The sequence below is a fragment of the Crocodylus siamensis genome, chromosome 2, assembly GCF_052110815.1.
Source record: "Crocodylus siamensis isolate JL-2025a chromosome 2, ASM5211081v1, whole genome shotgun sequence".
Taxonomy (NCBI): Eukaryota; Metazoa; Chordata; order Crocodylia; family Crocodylidae; genus Crocodylus; species Crocodylus siamensis.
In genome coordinates, this window is record NC_143396.1 from 20425485 (window position 1) to 20449675 (window position 24191).

At 39.8% G+C, this 24191-nt stretch overlaps 1 protein-coding gene across 1 annotated transcript in view; it reads left to right on the top strand.

Annotated features, from left to right (window-relative positions):
- Positions 1 to 24191, top strand: part of RGS12 (regulator of G protein signaling 12) — a 160902-nt gene that overhangs the window by 123054 nt on the left and 13657 nt on the right. The window contains exons 13-17 of the mRNA XM_090035491.1: positions 5204 to 5330; positions 6267 to 6363; positions 8770 to 8849; positions 9735 to 9888; positions 12917 to 13525. Coding sequence (XP_089891617.1) covers positions 5204 to 5330; positions 6267 to 6363; positions 8770 to 8849; positions 9735 to 9888; positions 12917 to 13525 — 1067 coding nt within the window. The remainder of the gene's footprint in view (positions 1 to 5203; positions 5331 to 6266; positions 6364 to 8769; positions 8850 to 9734; positions 9889 to 12916; positions 13526 to 24191) is intronic.

Genomic DNA, 24191 nt, shown 5'->3' on the forward strand with positions numbered 1-24191 from the left:
TTGATCAAATTAGAAATCCTAATTGTGCAGTTTCACTATAGATCATAGAAAATTAGGGTGGGAAGGAACTTCAGTAGATTATTTAGTCCAATGCCCTGCTCAAAGCAGGATCATCCCCAACTAGATCATCCCAGCCAAGGTTTTGTCTAGCCAGATCTTAAAAACCTCCAAAAATGAAGTTTCTACCACCTCTCTGGGTAACCTGTTCCAGTGTTTTACTACCCTCCTAGTAAGAAAGTTCTTCCTAATGTCTAACCTAAACTTCCCTTGCTGCAACTTGAGACCAATTCAAATTCCTCTTTTAATTTACAAGGCCTTTGACTTGTTGAAGTTTGTCTGTTGAAGCCTTGACCCAGGAGATCATTTAAATATATGCTTAGAGTTTTAAGCATATATGTAAGCTCCCCTCTTGAAATGGGAATATTTTCCTGAGTTACTTTTTCTGCATAGGTTATTAACACAGTAACTGAGTGGAACAATATGAAGGTCTCTAGTAAGGAGACAAAGGATTTATTAAAACATTTTGATGGTGGGAGGGAGGGGAAGCAGGGATGCGTACTTCATAGGACACCATACCTGCTACTAGCCTGCCACTTGCGCAGCCCCAGCAGCCCAGCTCTCCCCCACTGCATAGACAGTGCAAGCAGAGAAGACACACTCTTCCTCACTGCTCCTCTCTGGGCTGCCCAGATTTTCTCCTGCTGTACTTGTAGCACTTTCTTGCCACCCAGCCTGACCTCACCCTGCCTCCAAGAGGAGGCAGGAAGGAGAAGCTGGAGGAGGGACGGGGAGCCTGGACACTTCAGCCATATAAGCTGTTGGAGTAGTGGGGGCTGCAGGAGCTGGACAGGAGCCTGTGGGCCACATGCTTGGGGCCATATGCAGCCCACAAGCCACCAGGTGAACAGTCCTGCATTAAAACATGTACTACTCATGTAGAGCCCCTCTAAACATTCAGGTAAAGGTGTGATAGGATAGCATGTCCTGTCATGCCAAACATGCATGCCAGGAGGCGTGACTGTGGGATCCAGCATTAGATCCTATCACATCTTATTGCCAGTATAGGGGAAGCTGGGGATTGCTCTCCCTGCACAGGTAAGTAAAAAATTCTTGCAGCTGCGAATCCCACAGCTGCAGGACTCTCAGTACCGGTAGCCGTGGGGCCACTTCTGCCAGGACAGAGTCAGCAGCCGTGGGATTCTTGGTCTCAGCAGCTGTGGGGTTGCCACTGCCAGGACTGAGTCCACCTGCAGGCCCCCACAGGGCCACCCCTGGGTGGGGGAGCGAATAGGGGCGGCAGCCCTGGGCCCTGTGTTTTGAGGGGCCCCGTGGAGCTGGGGAGAGTGGCGGCTCTGCATCCAGTCACTTGCTACCCATCCTCCCCCCTCCACCAGTGCTGCCAATGGCGGCGGCAGCTTCTTTGGGTGCGGGGCCTATGGGATTGGAGCAGGGGTGGGGGCAGGGCCCGACATAGGCTGATTTGCCCTGGTCCCTGCACCCTGCTTGGGTCGGCTCTGGGCTCCCCAACCAGTAAAATTGCACAATACCTGTAACATGTAAAGGGGGCTGTAGTGTAGCCACCTCATTAGTAATTCTGGCTAAACATATCTGTAAAAAGCAGTCTTTTATTATTTAAATGGTTATAATGGATATAAATATAAGTATGTATAGCAGTTTCAGAAGGGTATCAAAGTTAGCAAAATCACACCAGAATTAATACTGCTTCATCCACTGTTAAAGTTGGAGTGATTTTTTTTTTTTTTGTTGCTATATTTGTACAGTACCCACATAACAGTCAGAAAGTAAAGCTACCACCCTATTGAAACATTCCCTTTTTTAAATGAATCCAGATGTACGTGTGTCTGTAACCAATTAGATCCTACTGTAATCATGTTCTCCACTGCTTTCAGTTGGAAAAGTCATACTAAGGTAGCTCTTTATTTAAGTATGAGTTTATAGCACTGAGCCTGAAATAATTCACTTGCATTAATATAGCTAGAGAGAGAACCTTATACTGTATCTTAAAAATCTTAATTTTGTTCATCATTATCCCTTTGATAATATACATGCCATATAATAGTGTAATTCAGTTTTTGATCAGGGTGCATTATAACACTAATTAGAACAAATAATCAAAATAGGTTTTAAGAAAAACGTTCAAAATAACTTTCAGAACAAATGAATCTGCTTTTAAATGTATTTCCTAAAATGAAAGAATAGCTTTATTCAGTAAAAAAAGGGTGCATTTTATTAATCTAAAAGGAAATTAAATTAAAATAGACTTTCTGCAAAGATAAGTATCTTCTGTTCATCACTACCACAGTTTCTATTTTCTCCTTTTGTGCAGGACCAGACTGCTGTCTGTTAGTATTAAATAGTTACATTTAAATATAATTGGTATAAAGTATATAAAAAATATATAGTTTTTATTGCCACTTAGAAAATATATTGGGAAAAAGCTGACATTACATTCAAGCATAATAAAGAAATATATATATTCAACCTATCTTTACCACTCTATAGGGATTTCAGTTGTAGTTTCATTTTTAGGAGCCCTCAAACTACATGCAGTATCATAAAGGGGCCATACATGGCTATAATGCTCACTGCTTTTTAAGAGCTGCAACTTCATAGTGTTGAGAGCCCCCATATTATGTATAGTAGATAAACAATATTGGCAGTAACCAAAAAAGTGTAATAAAATTGCAAATGGGAAAGAGATGGAAATTCCATGGAACATTTTAAGTCAATTCTCTCCATGTCAGTTTTTCCATCCTTACAAGAATAGTTAACCTATTCTTGTCTTTTGCCATTCCTTGACCAGATTAACTAAGCAAATTATCTAATGGTATTTCACCGTTGGGCCACATTTTCATTGAGAAATGCATACATACATTGTCAAACTGTCCTTATGACACACAGTGTCTTTAATTCACATTCTTCTTCTTTTTGCTTACCTATTATCTTTCCTTTTACAGGATTATTTTCTACGGGTTATGAATAGAATGTGCCTTGATTAATTTTCAGATTGAGATTTTGAGTATTTTTTTTGTGGGTTTGTTCAGTTTCCAAATTCACTGAACTCTAAATATGGCTGTACCATATGTTACTACTGTTTAGCTAAAACAAAAATTTGTTATGTTTTCAGAGACTGTTTAATTCACATCAGAATTATTCAGTATTGCTTTCTGGGGATGTATGTTACATTAAAAAGCACTCATGTCGAATGTTTCACAGCACAGCTGATTATTTGCAAATCACATTTTTAGTGTGGTGGCTTCTGTGTCACTGGTTGATCTTTATGAAGTGATGTTCATAATGCATTACCTCTATTTACCAGCTGTTTTATTCTTAGAAAATATGAAAGAAAGCTTTGATAATAGCCTGTCCATATCCATTTTTATATTGGTTAGTACTGACTTATTTTTAAAAGAAAGAAATACCTTTCAAAAAGTAAATGTGTGGTGTGTAATTTTAGAAAGGAAATAAAAGGTGAATCTTTTCACTCTCCTCATTAAGGCCTTTTTAAAATTCTCCATACTCAATGAAATTCATTTTTCAGCAAGGTACATGTGAGTAAACATGACATGATTCACCACAGAAAGACACAGGGGAGTTGTACAGAAATCCCTTGTATAGCCTTTCTCACTACCTTAAGTGAATCCCTTGCAGATGTTTAAGAGAGAGCACACACATTTTTTTCAAATTTCTCTGTTCCCTATGAAGCAGATGTAAGGATTTGGACTTCTAAAATTTTTTTATTTTGGGTTATATTTTCTGGTAAGTTCCATATATTTGACTCATCTTCTATGAAGTTCCCATCATCTTGGATCACAAGTTTAGCCCTGTTTATTTGGCAGTTTTGTGTAGAATGCAGCTGGTATAGTAAGTTGTGCTCACAGGGAGAAGTGATTTTTAGCAAGCCAGGAACAATTCTATAGAGTTTGGAAACTGAGATGAAAGGAGTAATTTCATTGGCTTGTAGTTATTGTTTCATTATCTCTGTACATTTAGGTAAGTAGCGCTAGCAGTTGCATTCAGTTCGTATTTCCAAGATTATCTTCACAAGCATATAGAATACAAATGAAGAAATGAAAGTTGAGATTGAGGAACACTTTTTTTTTGGCAAGGGCTAGATTATTGGCCACAGAATTATAAAGTACTTTGGGTGTTACTCCTATGCACAGCTTCTTTTTCACTAATCCAATTTTTAATTGCAGTCCCTCCAGTTTAACTATATTTTTAATCAAAGATTATTATTAACACTGGGAATGGTGTTCTAAATGTGGTTTTGCTAAAGGAATAAAAATATATGATATATTCTAAAGGGATTATATGAATTCTTGATACTGGTTAACCCACCATTAGGCTTGTAAATGTTTATTGTTGCTGTTACAGATGGGTACCTCATACCAAAGTTGTTGTTTCCACGAAAGAATGAACACAAATCGGTAAAATTGCAGTTTACCCATTTCAGCATAATAAATTGGAACTTGCATTAGATTGTGCTTCAGATATTTTTTCCATTGCCCAACTGAGCAGCTGGATTGGACCTAATTTTTGTCTTTATATAAAGCTACAGAGGAAGATCAGAGACACTTTATCCCACTGCTACTATAGCATAATGGCCAGAGGAGTCTCCATAGAAAAAGGAAAAGAAAAATCTAAGTACTCTGGGAGGTACTACACAGATGTATGTGCCTTTATTCCACCCTGCATTGCTGTCTGTATGTGTGCTAGTATTAGGGTATGGTAAATTAATCAACTCTGCCATTAGATAGTACTCTTGGGGACAGTGCTGTCTTAAGGTGGAGTAATTAAGTGCGACGAAACACGTGTAGATGGTGACAGGCAGCCCTCACGCTTTAGCACCATCGTGGCCCAGCCAGCCCCTCTGCTGCCTGATGCAACCACTTGGAGCCTAGGACTGATCCCCTCTGGGCCTGTTGCCAGCCCAGGGATGTTCTACCCTGGCTCCAACTGCTGCTGTCCCAGGCGCATGTGTAGAAGCTGAGCCTGGGAGCAGCTGACTCTAGCTTGAACTGCTCCTGAGTTCATTACTTCACATTAATTTAATGTGTAGATGCACCCATTGTGTACGAAGTGATCAGCACTTGACAAAGAGGGGGATGGGTTTTCACTTTTTTTGTCCATTTGGATCATGTGATAGTGAATTGTTTTTGCAACAATTGATGTGTTTCAGGCTGGATCTTGTTCCAATCAATAGATCGGTTGGTTTAAAGGCTAAACCTACAAAGCCAGTAACAGAAGTTCTAAGGCCTGTGGTTGCAAAGTATGGCTTAAATCTTAATGAACTTGTGGCAAGACTAGTAAGTCATTTTTGATGTAATTAAAATTTGCACTATTACTTGTCTGGGAAAGCATATATATTATTCTTTTAAATTTGCTGTATTATAATATTTATGCATAAAAATATTTATGTATAAAATGTATATAAAAATGTAACTGTATCGAGATAAAGATATTTTATAATTATTACTTTCATTCCTTCTTTAGCAGCTGGATTTATTTTAGATCTGATTTATCTTCTCCATCAGACCACAAAATTATCACAGCTAATAGAACCTAAGCAGAGCTGTTAGAACTGGCCTAGTAGCCTGGGAGAAGCCTGGAAATCAGTTCTGCCCTTTATAGCTCACTGCTTTGCAGGTGGACAGATAACCTGGCCAATCCATATTGAAAAGAATAGTATCCTGATATTCTCTCTCATTGGAATCAAGTATGAAGAGCTCTGGAGTTGCAAGTTCCATTCATAACTAGAACTGGCACTTCCAGGCTGCGTACCATCTTAGACTTCTCAGGTAGAGATTTAATCCAAGTCTTCCACATGGCTGAAAAACATACTACAGTTGAGCTTGTTTGAAACTTTTCATTTCAACAAATTAGAGAATGAACAAATTGCTTTTTAAAATATGAAATCTTTTCAACCTTGCTTGATTTGCATAACACACATGAAAAAATGAGATTGCTAAACACAGCCACTGGCAGCCTTAGACTGTTTGTGTATGTTTGCAAACTATTTTTTACTCTAGTCTGACCCTCCTTTCCCTGCATGTAGATAAATCAAAGTAATCATGCACATTTGGTATGAACATTTTGGAAAGTGATAGCAAGAGGATTCTTTCACGTATATTGAAATATAATGATTTGTACCGCTGTTTTGTAAATGCCAGACTCAAGAGTTGCTCTGAAGGAGAGTTGTTTTCTTTTTGTCCTTTGTTGTACACAAACTGATCTGACTTTAGAATGGTGAGCAGGAGCCACTAGATCTTGGCCTGCCTATATCTAATCTGGATGGTCAGCGAGTGGTACTAGATGAAAAAGAGCCAACAAAGGGAAGAGGTAAGCAGTTCTGAAATTTTTCTCCTAATGTCTTAACTACTTGCATCAAGTCTTGTTGCACATTCATAGGGAAAACATAATCAATGTAAGTGAGATAAATGCTGCTTGGATCAATGGTATGATACCTATGGGCATTTTTAGACTACACGGGAGTTTAATTTTCCCTAAATTGAAGCAGTGTTTTTTTTTTTTAAAAACACCGCTTTAATTAAGGAGGAAGTAAACTCCCATGGCGTGTACACACCCAAACCTTACCTTCCTCTCTGGCAGCTGGGAGGGGAAGTGAGCTGCTGGCGTGGGGTGCTGGTGCTTCCCTCTGCAGCAGCAGCGGCCCTGCCAGGCAGCACCTGCCCACAGGCACTCAGCTCGGGCAGTCCAAGGGGGCACCTCGGCTGCGGAGGGAAGCACTGGGCCCCTGTGCAGCTCAGACAGGCAGACAGCCTCTGGGGAAGAAGGAAAAAAAAAAAGATTGGGCTTACCGCTTTTTTTTTTTGTTTCAGGGCAGCCTGCCTTCCTGGCCTGCTTGCAGAGCCCCTGAGCCACACGGGGCCCTGTGATTCCCTCCGTGGCTGTAAGGTAGCAAACTAAAACTGCTCAGAGGTGTTTTAGTTTGCTGCACCCCAAAGTAATTGCTGTGCCCCAAAGTCATTTAAGGCTCATTACACCACCAAATTTGCTGCAGTGGCTGGAATTAATGTGCAATACACTCCTGAACTTGCAAACTCATGCAAAAAAAAATGCTATTAAAGTGGTGCAAAATGGCATTTAACACGCTTTAATGTCATATACAAATACCCATTAGTCCTATATTCTTATAGAATAAAATAGCAAACTGTGCTGAATGTTAAAAAACTGGACTTTCATCTGCTGACCTGGAACTTTACTATCATAATGTGTGGTTGCAGGAAAGTTTGTAAATATGTTGTTAAAAAAATGCATCTATTGTTAGTACCATATCAGTGCTCACAGCCCCAGATCTACAAAGGCATTTAGATACCTAACTTCTATTGAAATCCAGTCATTGATTAATTTCAGTGAGAGTTAAACACCTAAGTAAACATATGGATTAGGTAATTAGTTTTTTAGTTTAAGTTCTGGATGAAAGCACTGGAACGGTACAACTAAGCTAGTGCTTGTTAATACTAGAATGTGTGACTACTTCTGAAGGTAATGTCTTTATTTCCAATGTCCCAGCAATTCGTGAGCTCTACAGAGACTGGTAGAAAGTATCAGGTGTGATTTCTCATCTTGGAGAATAGAAGCTGAACTAAGATTCAGTTCATTTCAAATAGGTAACTGTGTAGTGGTTAGATTATTTTTGAACACAACTGACTTTTCAGATAACTAAAGATTATTGTTCTCATGTGCTATTACTAGCCATCTGTGTAGGTATAAAACCACTTTATTTTAAATATAAGTAGATTACGTTTTAAAGTAGTTTGGAATAGAGAATTTCATTGGGGGAAATTGGTAAAATAGAGAGCTTTGTTGGGGAAAAGTGAGATTTATTGCTTTGGGATCTGATTGACTTGAATTATCAAAAAATGTACCTTGAAATTGGCATACATACAGGGAAAACGAGCTACTTGTTTTATGCTGTCCCTGTACTTTGGGGCATTACATATGACTAAATGACCCAGTACAAAGTGTATTCTACAGAAATGAAAAATCAATGTAAGTACTCATGTGTATATGAGTTCTCTCCTTCGACCGTAACGTTGGTGGAGAAGCTTGTGTGTTCCAGTGACCTTCAGCTATGTCCTCTGGAGTCTTGCATTCCTGGTAGGGTCTCCCCTGGCGAACAGATCTGATGTGAGGCCCCAGGTCTAAACTCCTGAAGATCCCAAAGCAGAACAGTTGTACCTGCTGGTTTTCTGTGGCTGTGAAGGTGGATGGGGGCTCCAGCGGGATGGAGGTCTAAGGTTGTCATGGTCGTTCTGGCCACTCAGTTCAGGGCTTTCTCCTGTCAAGCTAGCGTGGTTGTTGCTTGTACACCGGCTTCTCCACGTTAAAAGATGTCACAGGCAGGCCTCTGGCAGGGATGTTAACATCTCCTACAAAGTAATCCCCCCCCCCGGCAGACATCCTTATATCAAGGGATAGCTGATATATGTTGTGTATGCCTCCTAACATACCTTAACCTTTATTTTTGTAATAAAGGTGTGAAAAAGTTCATGATGATTATGCTCTGAAGACACCAACACAATTAGGAAACTGTTTTCTTACTGGATTTTAGCTGAAAAATGTCAGGAATATCAGTCTAGCTTTTTCTTATTTTCCAAGAACAACTCCTTTTTGGGGTCTTATAGTGAAGGAATTATTTTGTGTCAGTGAAATTTTAAATGAGAGTGGTTAAGTGAATTTTCCCAGTTTCATAATGCTAGAAGACATGTTGTTTATGTTCAGTATTCACAGATAAACAGAAGGTTTCACCAGTTAAACAAAGTACAGCTATAACATCTGCTTCAAGAAGTCAAGCATCTACAGTAAGTTTTCTAAAATGATTTCTGTCTCTCATTACCATGTCTGTACTTCTGGCATTCTGAAGTGGAAGCTGCAGATATCCCTGCTCAAAACTAGGTCAAAGACACACTACATGATCACTATAGAGTAATTTTGGATTTTAATCTGCAGTAAATTTACCTTATGCTAAGAGATAGGCATACAGCTAGCTCTCCAGAGCACTTGGCCACTGGATAACAAAGGAGCCGATCTGTATGCAGCAAATGACGAATCTAGAATGAAATTCATAGTGATAGCATGCACATTATACATACACTGGTGCAACTTTCTATAGTGTAAAGGTACTTCTGCCTTTTTTCACAAGTTACTTTACATTGGAGAAGAGCATTTTCTCCAAAATAATTTTTGTGACTTGGAGTACTCCAGAGTTAAGTGTATTATGTCCACAATGTTAGTTAGCCAGATTGATGGCAGTTAGAAAACATCCAGTCCCTTCCTTCCTAGCAGCCTTTTTCTGTAAGAGCTTTTCCTGCTTCTTTGCCATGTACTGAATGGTAGTGAGTGTCCTCTTAGCTTGTGTTCTTTGCTTACTGTCAGTTGAATGGGTTATCTTTTTTAAGCATACTAATCAAAGCTCCAAGGAAAAAAACTTGAGTACACTACTCTAACAAAACTTCTCTGATGCTAGCAATATTCTCTTTGTATATGGACTTTCTTAGGGTGGAGGGAAATATGTGCTAATGCATTTTGCCATAATTTAATTATGATTAAATTAAAATTGTTATTTTTTTTTTTAACCAGAGAAATCTGTTTTATGAAATTTCCTTTTTATTCACTTAGAGTATATTACACACACATTGCGGTATGTCCTGAATGTAAGTAGTACTTTAACTTTCCTTCTAATACAGGGAGAGGGAAGAACGCTAGGAAAGTCTAATTCTATTAAAATGAAAGGCGAAAATGGAAAAAATGCTAGGGATGCCCGGCTATCAAAGAGAGAAGACTCTATTGCAAAGATTGGGAAAAAAAAATATCAGAAAATTAATTTGGATGAAGCAGAGGGTATGTCACCTTTTTAAGTATACATAATAATTTTACTATTCAACAAAAAATGAAAATTCTATTTTAGAGATGTAGAAAATTAAAGGACTGTGCTTCTGTCACCGTATGATGAAAATCACAGGCATGTTCCTCATATCACTGTTGATGTTAACTTACAATTGATTACTTTAAAAAGTCTACAATGTGAAATTTTCAAAAGTGCTCAAAAGCCAAAATGTTAAGAGATTTTGGTACCTATATCTGAAAGTGGGTGCCTAGTGGAGTTTTCAAAGGTGCTGAGTTACCCAACTGCCAGTGAAGCCAATGGGAGATTGATGCCTAAGTACTTTTGAAAATACCATTCAGTAGCTGTATGCATTTTTAGGAATCAAAATCTTCTAAAGCAGGGCTGTCCAATTGGTGGCCTCTGGACCGTATGTAGCCTATGAGGCATTAACATGCACCCTTTGGGCTCCTGCCCAGCTGCCACTCTACCCATTGTCCTTGCAGTGGTAGCCAAGATCTCCAGGCTCCCTCTCTATCCTCAAGCTTCTTGTTCCTAACCCTGTTGCTGGGGCCGGAGTGGTGCATTGGGAGGGGGCCAGGCTTCCAGTGCTCTGTGCGTGGTGAGGGAGAGCTGCATGAGCTGCGTGCTTGGAAAAAGGAGCCAGGCTGCCCATGCTGCATGCTGCTTGCTGCTTATGGACTGCCTGTACAATGTATGCCAGAGGGAGTGGGTGGGTGTGCTGTGTGTGGCTGCTGTGAGCTGGACTGCCCCTGCAGGGGCGAGCACCTGGGCTGTGCACAGCAAGGGAGAGCAACTGGACTGTACAAGGTAGTGGGGGAGCTGAGCTGTACATTTGGCAGAAAGGCTTGATGGGGTGGTCCCAGGGTGTGTCCAGTGCTGTGTGCAGCCCTTGGCTGCTCAGAAGTTAGAAAGCCCTGCTTTAAAGAATTTGGCCATAGCCCCCTTTTAAAAAATGACTTGGGTACTTAAGAGCCCCTCTGTCACTTAAGAGCCTCTCTCTCACTACAAGTTATTTGTAAGTCACTGAGAGTAAATGCTCATGAAAATTCTCACCATCATATCTATGATACCAAATTACTAGAAGTTTTAAAAGATGGTTATGTTTGTGTGGGGTAATGTGGTGAGCAAAAACAAAGGAAGAGGACTTTTCAGAACACTTGATGAATGAAAAGGTAGCTAGTAGTGGAAGAGAAAAAGCCATGTCATAGCTGGTCAGCTGCATTTTCTGAGTTGACTTCCCTCATTGTTGCCTTTGCAGTGCTAGTGACTTAACTAGGATTACACTGATAACAGCACAATTTTCCTTTTCAGTTATGTTTTCTAATAGGAAATATGTAAAGAAATATTAGTCAGGAGAGTGGAAGGAATAAAAAAAAAATAATGGGAGCTATATTACCCTTGGGCTCAAGGATTATTTGAAATAATGGCCTACCCTGCCATAAGGAATGTACTAGCTAGGATTTAGATTTAAACTTCACTGTTACGGCTATCAGATATTTAGATCAAGGTTATAAATAGTTATACACATGAATGACTATATACATAAATAAGTTTCTGCAGATTCAGGTCTAATAAAATACTGTGACTGATGAAACCCTTGTTGTGAATATCTGTTAGTTACCATATATGTGTTGCTGCAAAGTGTCGTAATGGGTTTTTCCTATTATGTGCTGCTTTAGTAGCTTGTTTTAAATATTTTTTGTAAATATATTTATCACTTATATTAATCTGATCTGAAAACCTCAAACTGAGGTTTTCACATTTCATTCTGAATTTTGTGAAATGTATCTAAATTTGGGAAAAGTTATTGAATGTTGTAAGTACATTTTGAATGAACTTTCTGAGGAAAAAAAATTCTACAACAAAAAACACATTTCAGAAATGCATATTTTAGTTCACCTATTGCCATTTGCAAAACTTGAGCATAAAGGTATATTTTGGAGCTACAAAGTGGCTCTGGTTCAAAACCTCTTACATTAACTTATGTTTTACAAACACATTTCAAATTGTTTCTCACCATCTATTACTAATATTTCATCCAAGCTACCTGAAATATTGTTAGAAAGCTATAAATAAAATAACAGGAATGTTAAATGACACAACCTTATATTATGCTGAGGAAATATAGCTCCTGAAAACTAAATTTTGTAGGTGTGTCCTGTTGATTTTAATTAGATAACCATTATGATCTGGCTTAAAATCTCCAAACTGATTTTGCTTGAGAACCTCAAATGAGTTTAAATTTTCAGTTCTAAAAACACAAACTTATTAGATCCTGGAACGTGATTTATTGTGTAGATTTGCAGACTCCAGTTTAACATTAATACCAGCAAGTTAATTTATTGCTGTGCCATTTCTTTTTTCCAGGATAAAGTAATAAACTATCCTAAATGTGTATCATTTACAAATGCAGAGTTACTAAAACATGAAACAACATGGTAATGCTAACCTTGTGACTTAAAATTTTAATGCCAACTAGATTCAGAAACCGGCTCAATCTTAATCTGACCGACTGCTAATAAAATGGAGGAAATCTTATCTAATAAAGGGCTGTCTACATTTTGAGCCAATAAGGTTTCAGAGAAAATGGCTATTTTTGAGTTGAGGTATGCAAAAAAAAATCTAAGATATACAAACATGCATCCGAATACTGTAAAAGCTCAAATATTGGTAGAAACAGAGCCTTGTTTTGTATTAAGAATGAAAGGCAGATACAGAGATTCATTTTAAAGTATGAAATGAAATAAAATAAAATAAAATGTTCAGGGTTTACAGTGACTTGCAGCTGCTCTAAACTGTAAAACTGCTTTTAGAATAGGAATCCTGATGGTCCTAATTATAGTACTGCTAGTAAACATTGACGTAATTGAAAAAGTTCCTAATTAACATAGAATCTAATTTTAAAGCAGAATTCAAAGGAATTGAAGGTCTTATTGGAAACTAAATGTGATGATTATTGACATTAGCAATAGCATTTTGCTTTCTGACAAAATTTGTCAATTTGGGTTTTTTTCCCAATAGAGTTTTTTGATCTCATATCCAAAGCTCAGAGTAATAGAGCAGATGACCAACGTGGGCTGCTAAGAAAAGAAGACCTTGTTCTGCCTGATTTTCTTCGTTTACCCCTGGCGGGACCAGAGCCACCTTCTTCTACACCTATAGGCCCTAAAGGCCTTAACAGGAGAATTTCAAAATATGATGGCCAGGACAAATGTACAGGTGGAAAACTGGAGTCTGTACAAAACTATAATGAAAATTCAGTTAAAAAAATGGCTCATTCAGAAAATAAGCATAAAACTGCTTTGACAACAGTTAATAGTCAGAAGACTTACAGTGTTCCTTTTAGTGCGCCGTTGTCTCCAATTCCACATGTGGAGGAAAACAACAGTACAACAGTATGGAAAAGGCAGTCAAGAGAATTGCAGGCTGAAGGCATACAGATGATAGATGATGACAATGTAGCGGACTTGACTCTCGTGGCTGAAGGAGACATTAGCAGCCCCAACAGCACTTTATTGCCACCACCAACACCGCCGACAGATGTCAGTAATCTCACAGAAGCCAACTACCCACCCCCAACTCCGCTGGCAGGTAATCAGGAAAAACCTGGATATCAAAGATCCAATTCAGGTACTTCTAGATTTTAATAGCATTTTTCATGGACTATTACTTTACTTTCTCTTTGTTGTTTATCAATATTTGGCAACCATTAAAACAAAGACAAAAAGTCTCTGCACCTTAAATATTTATTTTAAATGAGAAGCTTCATGGCCTTATTCTGTGTGTTAATGGTTACATTTCCGGTTGCCTTTAGAAGCATAATTTCATTTAGGCTGTGCATATAAGTGCTAAAAAAAGTGCAAGCTTTCAACAATATTTTCATGTTAAACTCTAATGCACACGTGAAAATCATACATGTTACTCTAACAATCTTACCTATCAAACTGATCTCATCTCTTAGAGCAGGGGTTTTCAACCTTTTTCTTTCTGAACCCCGCCTCCCCACAGCATGCTATAAAAACTCCATGACCCACTTGTGCCCCACAGAGCTGCTGCCACTCCCTGTGCAAGAGAGGAGTGCCCGGGCTCCCTGGCCTTGGGTGCAGTGGGCGTAGCTCTGCAGTGTGGCACCCTGGGGCCACACCTGAGCAGCAGCAGTGTGGAGCCTCGTCTGCCTGACTCTGGCAGTGCCCACAAGACGGAGACTCTGGGGCCCGTCAAAGCAGGCCCACCCCTATCCTATCCTCAGGACTCGCCTTAGTCCTGGGAGTCCAAGACAGCTCTTCCCCACACCGGGCAAGGCTGGGTTGGGTGGACCCCCTGAAACCTGCTTACAGGCCCCCAGGGGGCTGCAGATCGCTGCTTGAGAACCGCAGTCTTAGAGCATGGAAAAATATAATACTTATATCTCAGCTGCCTAGCAATTGTTCAGTCTATTTTTTCAGAATAGCCAGTTGCAATAAAATTCAGTCATTGGTGTTTTTAGTATTACAGTGATTAGTTTCACATTTTCTTTTACCAGGTTTTTAAAATTGGGACGTTTCAGCATTGTAGGAGGAACCATAATTATACTTTGAAAATTATAGTACTGTTTATGATAACATTATCAACTGGATAACGTTTGAATCATTTTAACTTTCGTAATAAACTTAATACTTTTTGTCTAAAAGTATAACCATTTATACCTTTCTTCCCACGACTCCGTCACCCAAAAGTAGTTGATTGCATGTACCATGTAGTTCCAAAAGATTCACGTGTGGAATGCATTTTTTCTAGCAGGCAATTTTTAAGAAAAAGGAGGACATAAGAATGTAAGTTGCAGGGTTTAGCAATATCACAGAGCAATATTATCTCCATGATTGGAATATGGAATTTCCTTGTCAACATGGACTTTAACAATATTGCTATTACCAGGGACCAGAATTTGTAGCTTGTTGGTGTTGTGGAACTTACATTTTACAGTTGTACTGTACATTTAATGTAAAATATAAGAAAAGGTATCTATGTGCTACATTTATTTTTGATGTTTCATACAGTATATAGTGCCATGATTTGTATAATTCCTTCTTTGTGCTGTGACAATATAAATTTAATTATTTATCTTTTTACACAGAATATTTGATACTGTTTCCTATCTGTAAGGTCAATGATCTGTAAATATTTCTTTGATTGTTTCATGCTTACAAATGGCAATGTGTGAAGTATTTCATCCTGCTGCTCTATAAAAACAGAAGACCTATTAATAGTATTTGCAAAATGCTCTATAAATGCTACCATTTTACTTCCTGAAATTAAATTTAAATTTTAAATAGACCTGTAATCTAGTGCCTCCAACAAAGAACTTAAAAATTGTATTTCAGACTTGTTTATGTACATATGTATATACCTACGTTGGGGGTCCTTTTGATAATGTGATAAGTGTACAAGTTGGTTTTCAATCTGCATCTTTTTTTCAATGAGAACTGTTGTAAAAAATTTGCACTTAAAAAACCCCTTAAATGCATGCCATACCTTTCTGTATAATTACTGAACTGTACCTTTCACTTTTCCTACTTTCTGCTTTTACTCTATAGAAATCTTTATGTAGTTTTCACATGTATTTTGTATCTTTGTTCTTTCAGAATTAATAAATTCTAGACCTAGTTATGCAAGACTTGTTTTAAGCTTTGATTTTCTTCATAATTTGAAAAAATATTCTGTCTTTATAGAAACTTACAGGCCTAACTTAGACTGAATGCAATTAAAGCCTAAATGTGAAATTAACCTTGATATATTTAAATGTTATAGTATTGTTTCTTCTGTTTAACATAGTGGTATCAGTTCAGCTCTATTAACATACACGTTAGTAGGAATGAACTAACAAAATTATGAAGAGACAAACTTGACAGAAGAGAAGATCCACAACACTTATATGTACAGATAAGAGAACAGATTGGCCTGTAATACTTATAATGTGGTATGTCTGTTACAAATAATGTAAATTGTGGTATAATTTGAAAATCAAAATCTTTAGATCTTTGAAATTGTTTACATTTTCTTCTGTCAAATCCACATTACATGTCGATTCTCCTAAATAAGTAACAAAAATGAACTCCCTGAATTCTTTTCTCTCTCTGGATTCATGGGCTAAACCTTGTATTCGGGTATTTTTTCTTATCCTTCATGGGACAACAGTATTTCATTGGTTTTTATGGAATGAGTTGGTAGACTCTCTTCGGTTTTAAGTGGAGCCACCAACTTAATGCCCTCTTTGTTTGACACTCTCATTTAAAGGCCAAAGATGGCATGAGTCCTGGAGACAACCTTTTCACTCCTAGACACTGAGCCTCCACAACAAGGTTGCAAAACCCGGTGAAACAATAGCATATGGATCCTTGAATTTCTTACACCTTCTCTGATTGAAGATTTTGTTTTACCAAACTGCCTTCATTTATAGGTATGGTTTTTCAGGAAAGAAAATAGAAGAATTTAATCCACTACAATTCCCCTTGTGAAGTCAATAAGACTTTTTGAGAACAGATCCATACATGTGATTATACTAGAGTTTTATTTTAAAAGTTTAATTTTCTCTTCTGAGTACAGTTGATTAGGAGGTTCACCTTTTGTCTGAGATACCCTCTCTGTAATCAAATATGGTAATTTTACAGAATTAAAAGAATACTTGATTTTCCTTGATTTTACTGCAAACTAGAACTTTAATTCTTAAGGAACAATAATTTTAAATGTAATTCTTTTTTTTTTTAACTGGTCTTTTACAAGAACTTGGAATATACAGGAGCACTTTTTTACTCTTTTTTTCCAAACATACTGCTCTGCTCAATAAAGGGTAACATACAACACACAAGTCCAACAGCTTTAATTTGATTTTTATACCAAAAGGTTTGGGTTGAACCCAGGCCTTTCAATGTTGATCTTTTCATAGAGTCTGTAGGTTAAGGCACTTTTGCCAGGTGCATTTTTTGTAATAGGCAGTGCTGGATAACCGCTGTATTTTCTTGCATACAACACACCCTAAAATAAGACACTCACTTTGCTTTGGGAAGACAGAATGAAGAAGAAAATTTTTTCCAGTTATGGCTGAATGTCAACTCTAAGGGATTCTGCTTGCAGTGGCTGTGACTCTGGCTGTGCAGCTTAACACTGTAACTCTGCCTCTAAAGGGTGAACTCAACCCCCTCTCTCCGTGACATGGGCAGAGGGAGAAACAAGGCAGGCCTTTTGTAGCAACGCTTTCCTGCTTCAGTTCCAGGGAAGAAAAATCAGCTTACCTGTTTAAGACATCCTAATTTTGGAGGTTTAATTTTGGGGTAAGAGATGTGTTTGATGTGCAAGTAAATATGTTACTAGTCAGACATCAGTTAAACAATACATGAAAAATAGACAGAAGACAGGACAAGTTGACACTTCAGAGACCAACTGGTTCAGGGAGGTGTGAGCTTTCATGGTCAGAAGCCTAATTTGTCAGATATTAGGAGAATGCAAAAAGACAATAGAAATCAAAAGAAAAAAATGATGCTTTAATGGTTCAACATGTAATCTCTTGTTAGCAAAAAATCTTTTAATTGAAAGTTGATTTGTTAAATCAGAAGTCAGAGTGAAACAAAATCAATGTATAAATAGTATGAAGTGAGGGTATTGTCTTGTTTACAAATTGATTTAAAAAGAAAATGATATATTTACCCACAAAGAAATGTGGGTATATTGGGCATCTGGGAAAAAGACATGGGTGGAAGACCCTGAACATGGAAAACTGTGGTGTTGTGAACCCTAATCCTCAGTATGGCAGGAGAGTGTGGGGCCAAGTACTGCAAGTATAGAGAGATTTCAGTACTTGGGCCCATCTGATGCATCTCTAGGTGAGTTTGATCACTGTATGAAGTATTCATTGAAGATCTAGAACTGGGTTTAGCATCGTTTTTTGGCAGAGTGCCAAAAACACCCACAACTTTGACTTGTAAGATGTTGGCATGCCAGGGTAGACAGCAGAGCAGCCGCAAGGGCCCTGATCCTCGTGGCAGTACAGCTCCAGCCCCTTCCCCACTGTCCACCCCAAGGTGCACATGCCAAGCAAAATGCCTTTCCATGCTATGCTGTGACATCTGTGCCAGGGATTGCCTTCCCCTCATCTAGAAGGCAGTTTCCAGTAAATATGAAGAGTGGCAAATGGCAAAACTGAAATTAGTTTTGGAATAACTCAAAATTTTGGGAACAGTCTTTCAAATACTTTAATTGTTCTTACCATGAGAAAATTTATTCAAGATTGCCAGATAAATCCCAATGGTTATCTTATCAAAATGTGTTTTGTGCTACTGTTAGTAAATCAGGCTCCACCCAGCCCTAGGAAACTCCTAAATGCATCATCTGTTAAGTTGGCTCCCTGTCCTTTGGCACACTGTCTTCCCCATCTATATTATACATTTCTTGGTTTTTTTCAGCATTTTTCCTGTCTTATGATCTATTTAACTGGTAATAAATGTGATTAAGAGTAAAATAAAGGGTTTTCCCCCCCCTATTTAAGTTATATGAAGTTTGAGGAATTTTTTTTTTTAGCTTTGTGCTTAACTTCCATGGCTGGTACATTCTTATAAAGGATGACAACATATTGTAACTTAGTGTTAATTACAATGAAAAGTTACCTCAAAAATTACATTTTAAGGATTTAAAAATTCTATACCATTAAATATTCCTCTGAAACAATGGTGGGGAGCAAAGCAAATGCATAATAACCAAAACAAAGCTATTTAATGCATAATAACCAATATTAGAGAGAAATACAGTATTGCACATGAGTGATGTTTGGTTAAGATTTCCTTAAATTGCATTAAAAATTCTGGGTGTCCAGCTTGAACTATGCTGAAGTGATAAATTTTGAAAGGGTGAGAGCATAATGGTTTTTGAAAATGGGTCATTTTCTTAAGGTATCTCCAGGAGAGAATGTGTGAACTGAAGCAGTAGTCACTTTTGAAAATCTTGGCTGTGTTGTTTAAAGATGAGCCCTGATTCTGTTGTGATTGTTTGCAATGGGAGTTTCAAGTGATGACAAGACCATAAGGTGGTAGTTGCCTACTCAGATACTCTGAATATCGTTTCAGTTGGCAGAGCCTTACTGCAGGCTACATATTCAGTCATCATGTATACATCATCATTGAAGTTTGCAATATAAATATATATGCCGCGTGTATGATATAATTAGTTTTTCTGATTGTACTGCTATTACTTCTCAAAAGTCTCAATAGTGAATACATTAAAAACTTGCACTGGTTTGAAAAATTCTCTTAAAAAATGGGGAATGTTTTGGAAATAATGGTTAAACTTTTAAAAACCATTTACATTTCATTGTATGTCTCTCTGCACTTATCTGCAATCCATAACCTGTGCAAGAAATTGCTTGATTGATGTACTGGGACTCAAGTGATGAGTTTGTTTTCTTGCAAGGAGTCAGAGTGAGTCATTTTAAGATCTTAGGGAATGAGTTAACAGCACAGTCCACTTTCTGTGAAAAAGTCTGTCTTCCATGTATTAAACTACTGAGAAGTGACTGCTCTGGGATGTCAGGGTCACATAGGGACAGAGCGTCTCTCAAATACATAGTACCTGTCCCATGGAGACCTTGAACTTCAGGGACAAGCCAGTGTGGACCCTGATATGCCCACAGTGACTTCTTCATAGCACATATATGCTATGAAGCAAGATAGTCTTTTTTTCTTTCTTTTTTTTTTTTTACCCCCTTTGTATCAGTAGAATTTTATGGGTGTTCTGGTTTATTCCTAAATACAGTAATTTGCAATAATTGAGCTGGTAGGTCAGTGGTACATAGACCATTGATTTGATTCCATCAAATTGTTTTTTCAGTATAGAACCATTCCATTTTATAGATATAGGATGAAAAACATAATACAGTTAGAATTAGGGGAATTGTTACCCGCTAAGTAAGATGATATATTTTTGTTCTGAAAAAGTAAAGTTTATTTGTTTAAAAGTCCCTGTGATAGACACAACCCATAAATATATCATTGGCTAATATAAAGAACCAGCTAGGCATAAAAAGGAAAAAGCAATATAGTAAATTACCTGAGTACAATAACATTGAAGAATTAAGAAAGGACCTCTAATGTGGAAAGTCATTACTTAACCTCAGTTAAAGATGATATTAGCTTTATAGAAGATAGGTGGCATTACACTCAAGAAACTCAACCACTTCCTTTGTGAAAGTATTCTTTCCAAAAGCTGGATAGCAAGTAATTCTGTGGGATTTTAACTATGTGATATACTGGGCGGAAATAAAACAGCATGGATTCAGCTTCTTCAACTATGGGACATAGTTCCAAGAAGAATGATTCCTAGGAAGAGACAGGATCCACCTGATGAAGATAGGGAAGAGCATCTTTACAAACAGGCTCATTAACCTAGTGACGGGGGCTTTAAACTTGGTTTGCCAGGGGATGAAGACCAAAGCCCTGAGGTAAGTGGGGAAGGGAGAGATCTGGAGGAAGCACAAGGAAGAGGGGGCAACAGGGGAGGTCACCTTGTTCTTCCTGAGAAAGTAGGGCAAGCAGCTAATTACCTCAGGTGTCCGTACACGTACACATGGAGCCTGGGAAATGAGCAGGAAGAATTGGAAGTCCTTGCACAGTCAAAGAACTATGATGCGATTGGAATAACAGATGTGGGAGCTCACATGACTGGAGCACTGCAATGGATGGGTACAAACTGTGCAGGAGGAACAGACAGGGGAGAAGAGGAGGAGTTGTGCTGTGTGTAAAAGCCATATGACTGCATATGAAAGCTCCAGTATGAAACTGGAGATAGGCCTGTTGAAAGTCTCTGGGTTAGAGTCAGAGGGGAGAGTAGCAAGTGTGTTGTTATGGTGATGGTCTACTATAGACTACCAGACCAGGAGGATGAGATGGATGAGGCTGTCTTCAGACAACTAGCAGAAGTTTCCTGAACACAGGCTCTGGTTCTCATGGGTGACTTCAGTCAACCTGACATCTGGGAGGGCAATGCAGCAGTGCGCAGGGAATCTAGGAAGTTTTTGGAGAGCACTGGACAACTTCCTGGTGCAAGTGCTGGAGAACCAACTAGGGGCTGTGCTCTTGACTTGCTGCTCACAAACAGGGAAGAATTGATGGGGAATGTAGAAGTGGCTGGCAACTTGGACACCAATGACCATGAGATGGTTGAGTTAAGAACTGTGACAAAAAGAAGAAAGGAGAGCAGCATAGTATGGACTCTAAACTGCAGAAAGCCAACTTAGATTAGCTCAGGGAACTCATGGGCAGGATCCCCCTGGAAGGCCAGTCTGAGGGGGAAAGGAGTCCAGAAGATTTGATTGCATTTTAAAGAAACCTTACTGAGAGCGCAGGAAAAAAACATCCTGTTGTGTAGGAAGAACAGCAAGTATGCCAGGTGACCAGCTTGGCTTAGCAGAAAACTTTTGGCAAGCTTAAACACAAAAAGGAAGCTTGCATGAAGTGGAAGCTTAGATGACTAGGGAGAAATATAAGAATTTTGCTTGGGCATGTAGGGATGAAATCAGGAAGGCTGAAGTTGCAGCTAGCAAGGGATGTGAAGGGTAACAAGAAGGGTTTCTACAAGTATGTTAGTAACAAGAGGAAGGTGAGGGTAAGTATGGGTCCCTTACTGAATGGGGGAAGCAGCCTAGTGACAGAAGATGAGAGAGACTGAAGTACTCAATGCCTTGGTTTTCACAGGCAGGGTCAGCTCCCAAATTACAGTATCTGGCAGTACAGTTTTGGGGGAAAGTGAACAGACCTCAATGGTGAAAGAACAGGTTAGGGACTATTTAGAAAAGCTGGACATGTACAAGTCCATGGGACCAGATGGAAATAATCTGAGAGTGCTGAGGGAGTTGGCTGATATGGTTGCAGGGCTGCTGGCCATTATTTTTGGAAACTCATGGCCATAAAGGCAGGTTCTGGATGATTGGAAAAGAGTAAATATAGTGCCCATCTTTACGAAAGGTGAGAAGGAGGATCCAGGGAACTACAGACCAGTCAGCCTCACCTCAGTTTCTGGAAAAATGGAGCAGGTGCTCAAGAAATCCATTTGTAAGCACTTGGAGAAGGAGATTAGGAAGAGTCAGCATGGATTCGCCAGGGGCAAGTCATGCCTGACCAACCTGATTGCCTTTTATGATGAGATGACTGGCTCTGTGGATGCAGGAAAAGCAGTGCATGTGATATACCTTGACTTTAGCAAGGCATTTGATACGGTCTCCTACAGCATTCTTGCATGCAAACTGTGGAAATATGGGTTGGGTGAATGGACTGTAAGGTGGATAGAAAGCTAGCTGGATTATCAGGCTCAACAGGTAGTGATCAATGGCTTGAGATCTAGTTGACAGCTGGTATCAAGTGGAGTGCCCCACAGGTTGGTCCTGGGGCTGGTTTTGTTCAATATTTTCATTAATGATCTGGAAGTTGGGATGGATTGCACCCTCAGCAAGTTCATGAATGACATCAATCTGTGGGGATGTAGTAGATATGTTGGAGGTTAGGGCTAGGCTTCAGAGCAATTTAGACAAATTGGAGGAGTGGGCCAAAAGAAATCTCATGAGGTTCAACAAGGACAAGTGCCAAATCCTGCAATTAGGACAGAAGAATCCCACGCACTGCCACGGACAAGAAATTGCATTTCAGTTCCCCAGGTGCAAGAACAGTATGATGATCTTAACTTTGGGAATGAAAGCGTTCTTCAGCCTCAGATGGGGTGCTGCTCCTCTTTCATTTTTCTGGGAAAGGAACGTGTAGCAGAGCTCATTCAGGCAGTGTGGTGCAGGTGCAGCCCACCCGCCAGCACCCAGTACTCCACATAGGGCCAAGCCCAGCCCACTCCCTCCTGATGTTTTTACCTCCCACAGCTCCTGCTGTGCCATGCTCCCTCCCATATCCAACCTATGTCTGCCCCTGGATCCAGCCAGCACAGCTTCCTGGCAGGGCTGCTGCTGCTGCTGCTCCCCCAGCTACTTGGGTGCTGCTCAGCTCTTCCACCTCCAGTGGCTCCTCTTCCTCCTTTACCTCCTACTGCTCCAGGCAGTCTGCAGCATGGGGAAGCCATGGGGATGTGTGTCATGCAGCAGATGCCAGGCCAGGTTGGGGGGAAAGCTGCAGCCAGGCAGCTTGTGCCCCAGCATATAGGGCTCCAGCTCCTGGCTGCCTTCCACTAGGCCACGTTATTGTGGCTGCTTATTGTGTGGGGTGAACAGAGTGGGTGGAAGGTGGCCAGGAGCTGCAGCTGAAGCCATGCACACTGGGGCAGGAGCTGCCTGGCTGCAGCTTCCCCCCCCACCTGGCTGGGCATCTGCTGCTCAGCACGTGTCTCCGTGGCTGCCCTGCAGTGCCTGGTGCCTGGAGTGGCATAATAGGGGGAGGAGGAGGAAGAGATGCTTGAGGCAGGGGGAGCTGAGTAGTACCCGGGCAGCTGCAGCCATACTGAGAGCAGTCCTGCTGTAAAGCTGTGGATGCTGACTGGGGCCTGGGCAGTGCTATCTGGTGGGCATGGGATGGGTATGAGCAGGAGCATAGTGTAGGCTACCCGGGGCAGAAGTGGGCTGGGCTCAGCCCTATGTGGAGTACTGGGTGATGGCGGGTGGGCTGCACCTGCACCACACTGCCTGGGTGAGCTCTGCTACACATGTCCCCTTCCCCCCAAAATGAAAGAGGAGCAGCATCCCATCAGAGGCTGAAGAATGCTTTCATTCCCAAAGTTAAGGTCATCATCATACTGTTCTTGCAACTGGGGGACTAATATGCAATTTCTTGTCTGTAAGATGCCCATTTCCACATTGCAAACAAGAGTTGCTTTGGATTTATGCTAGGTCAGACCATTAACAGTACAAGGTCTTACCATTCATCCTCTCAGTCACCTGAAGTGTTTTCACTAAGGTTTTCTCAATGGTGGTTTCACAGGAGCTGCTCTGGGGTGCCTGACAGCCAGGGCCGCGCGCTCTCAGGATTGATTTTAGTCTCTCCCAAGATCTCATCCTGCTGGTAGAGAATTGCTTTATGATAATGGTAAAGATTTGTCTCGTGTTTCTTTCTAGTGCCACATACCAGCTGGCTACAAACCATTTGCTCCCTAATCTCCCTCTAAACATGATGGCATTGATTCCTTTTGTGGTTCGGTCTTCTTGACCTGGTGGAAGTACTAGTACAATGTGTGCTAAGTAGAGCTGTCAAGCAATTAAAAAATTTGATCACATTTAGTTGCGTGCTTTAAAAAACTAGTTGCAGTTAATCATGATTTTAATTGCACAGCTAAAAACTCTAAATTA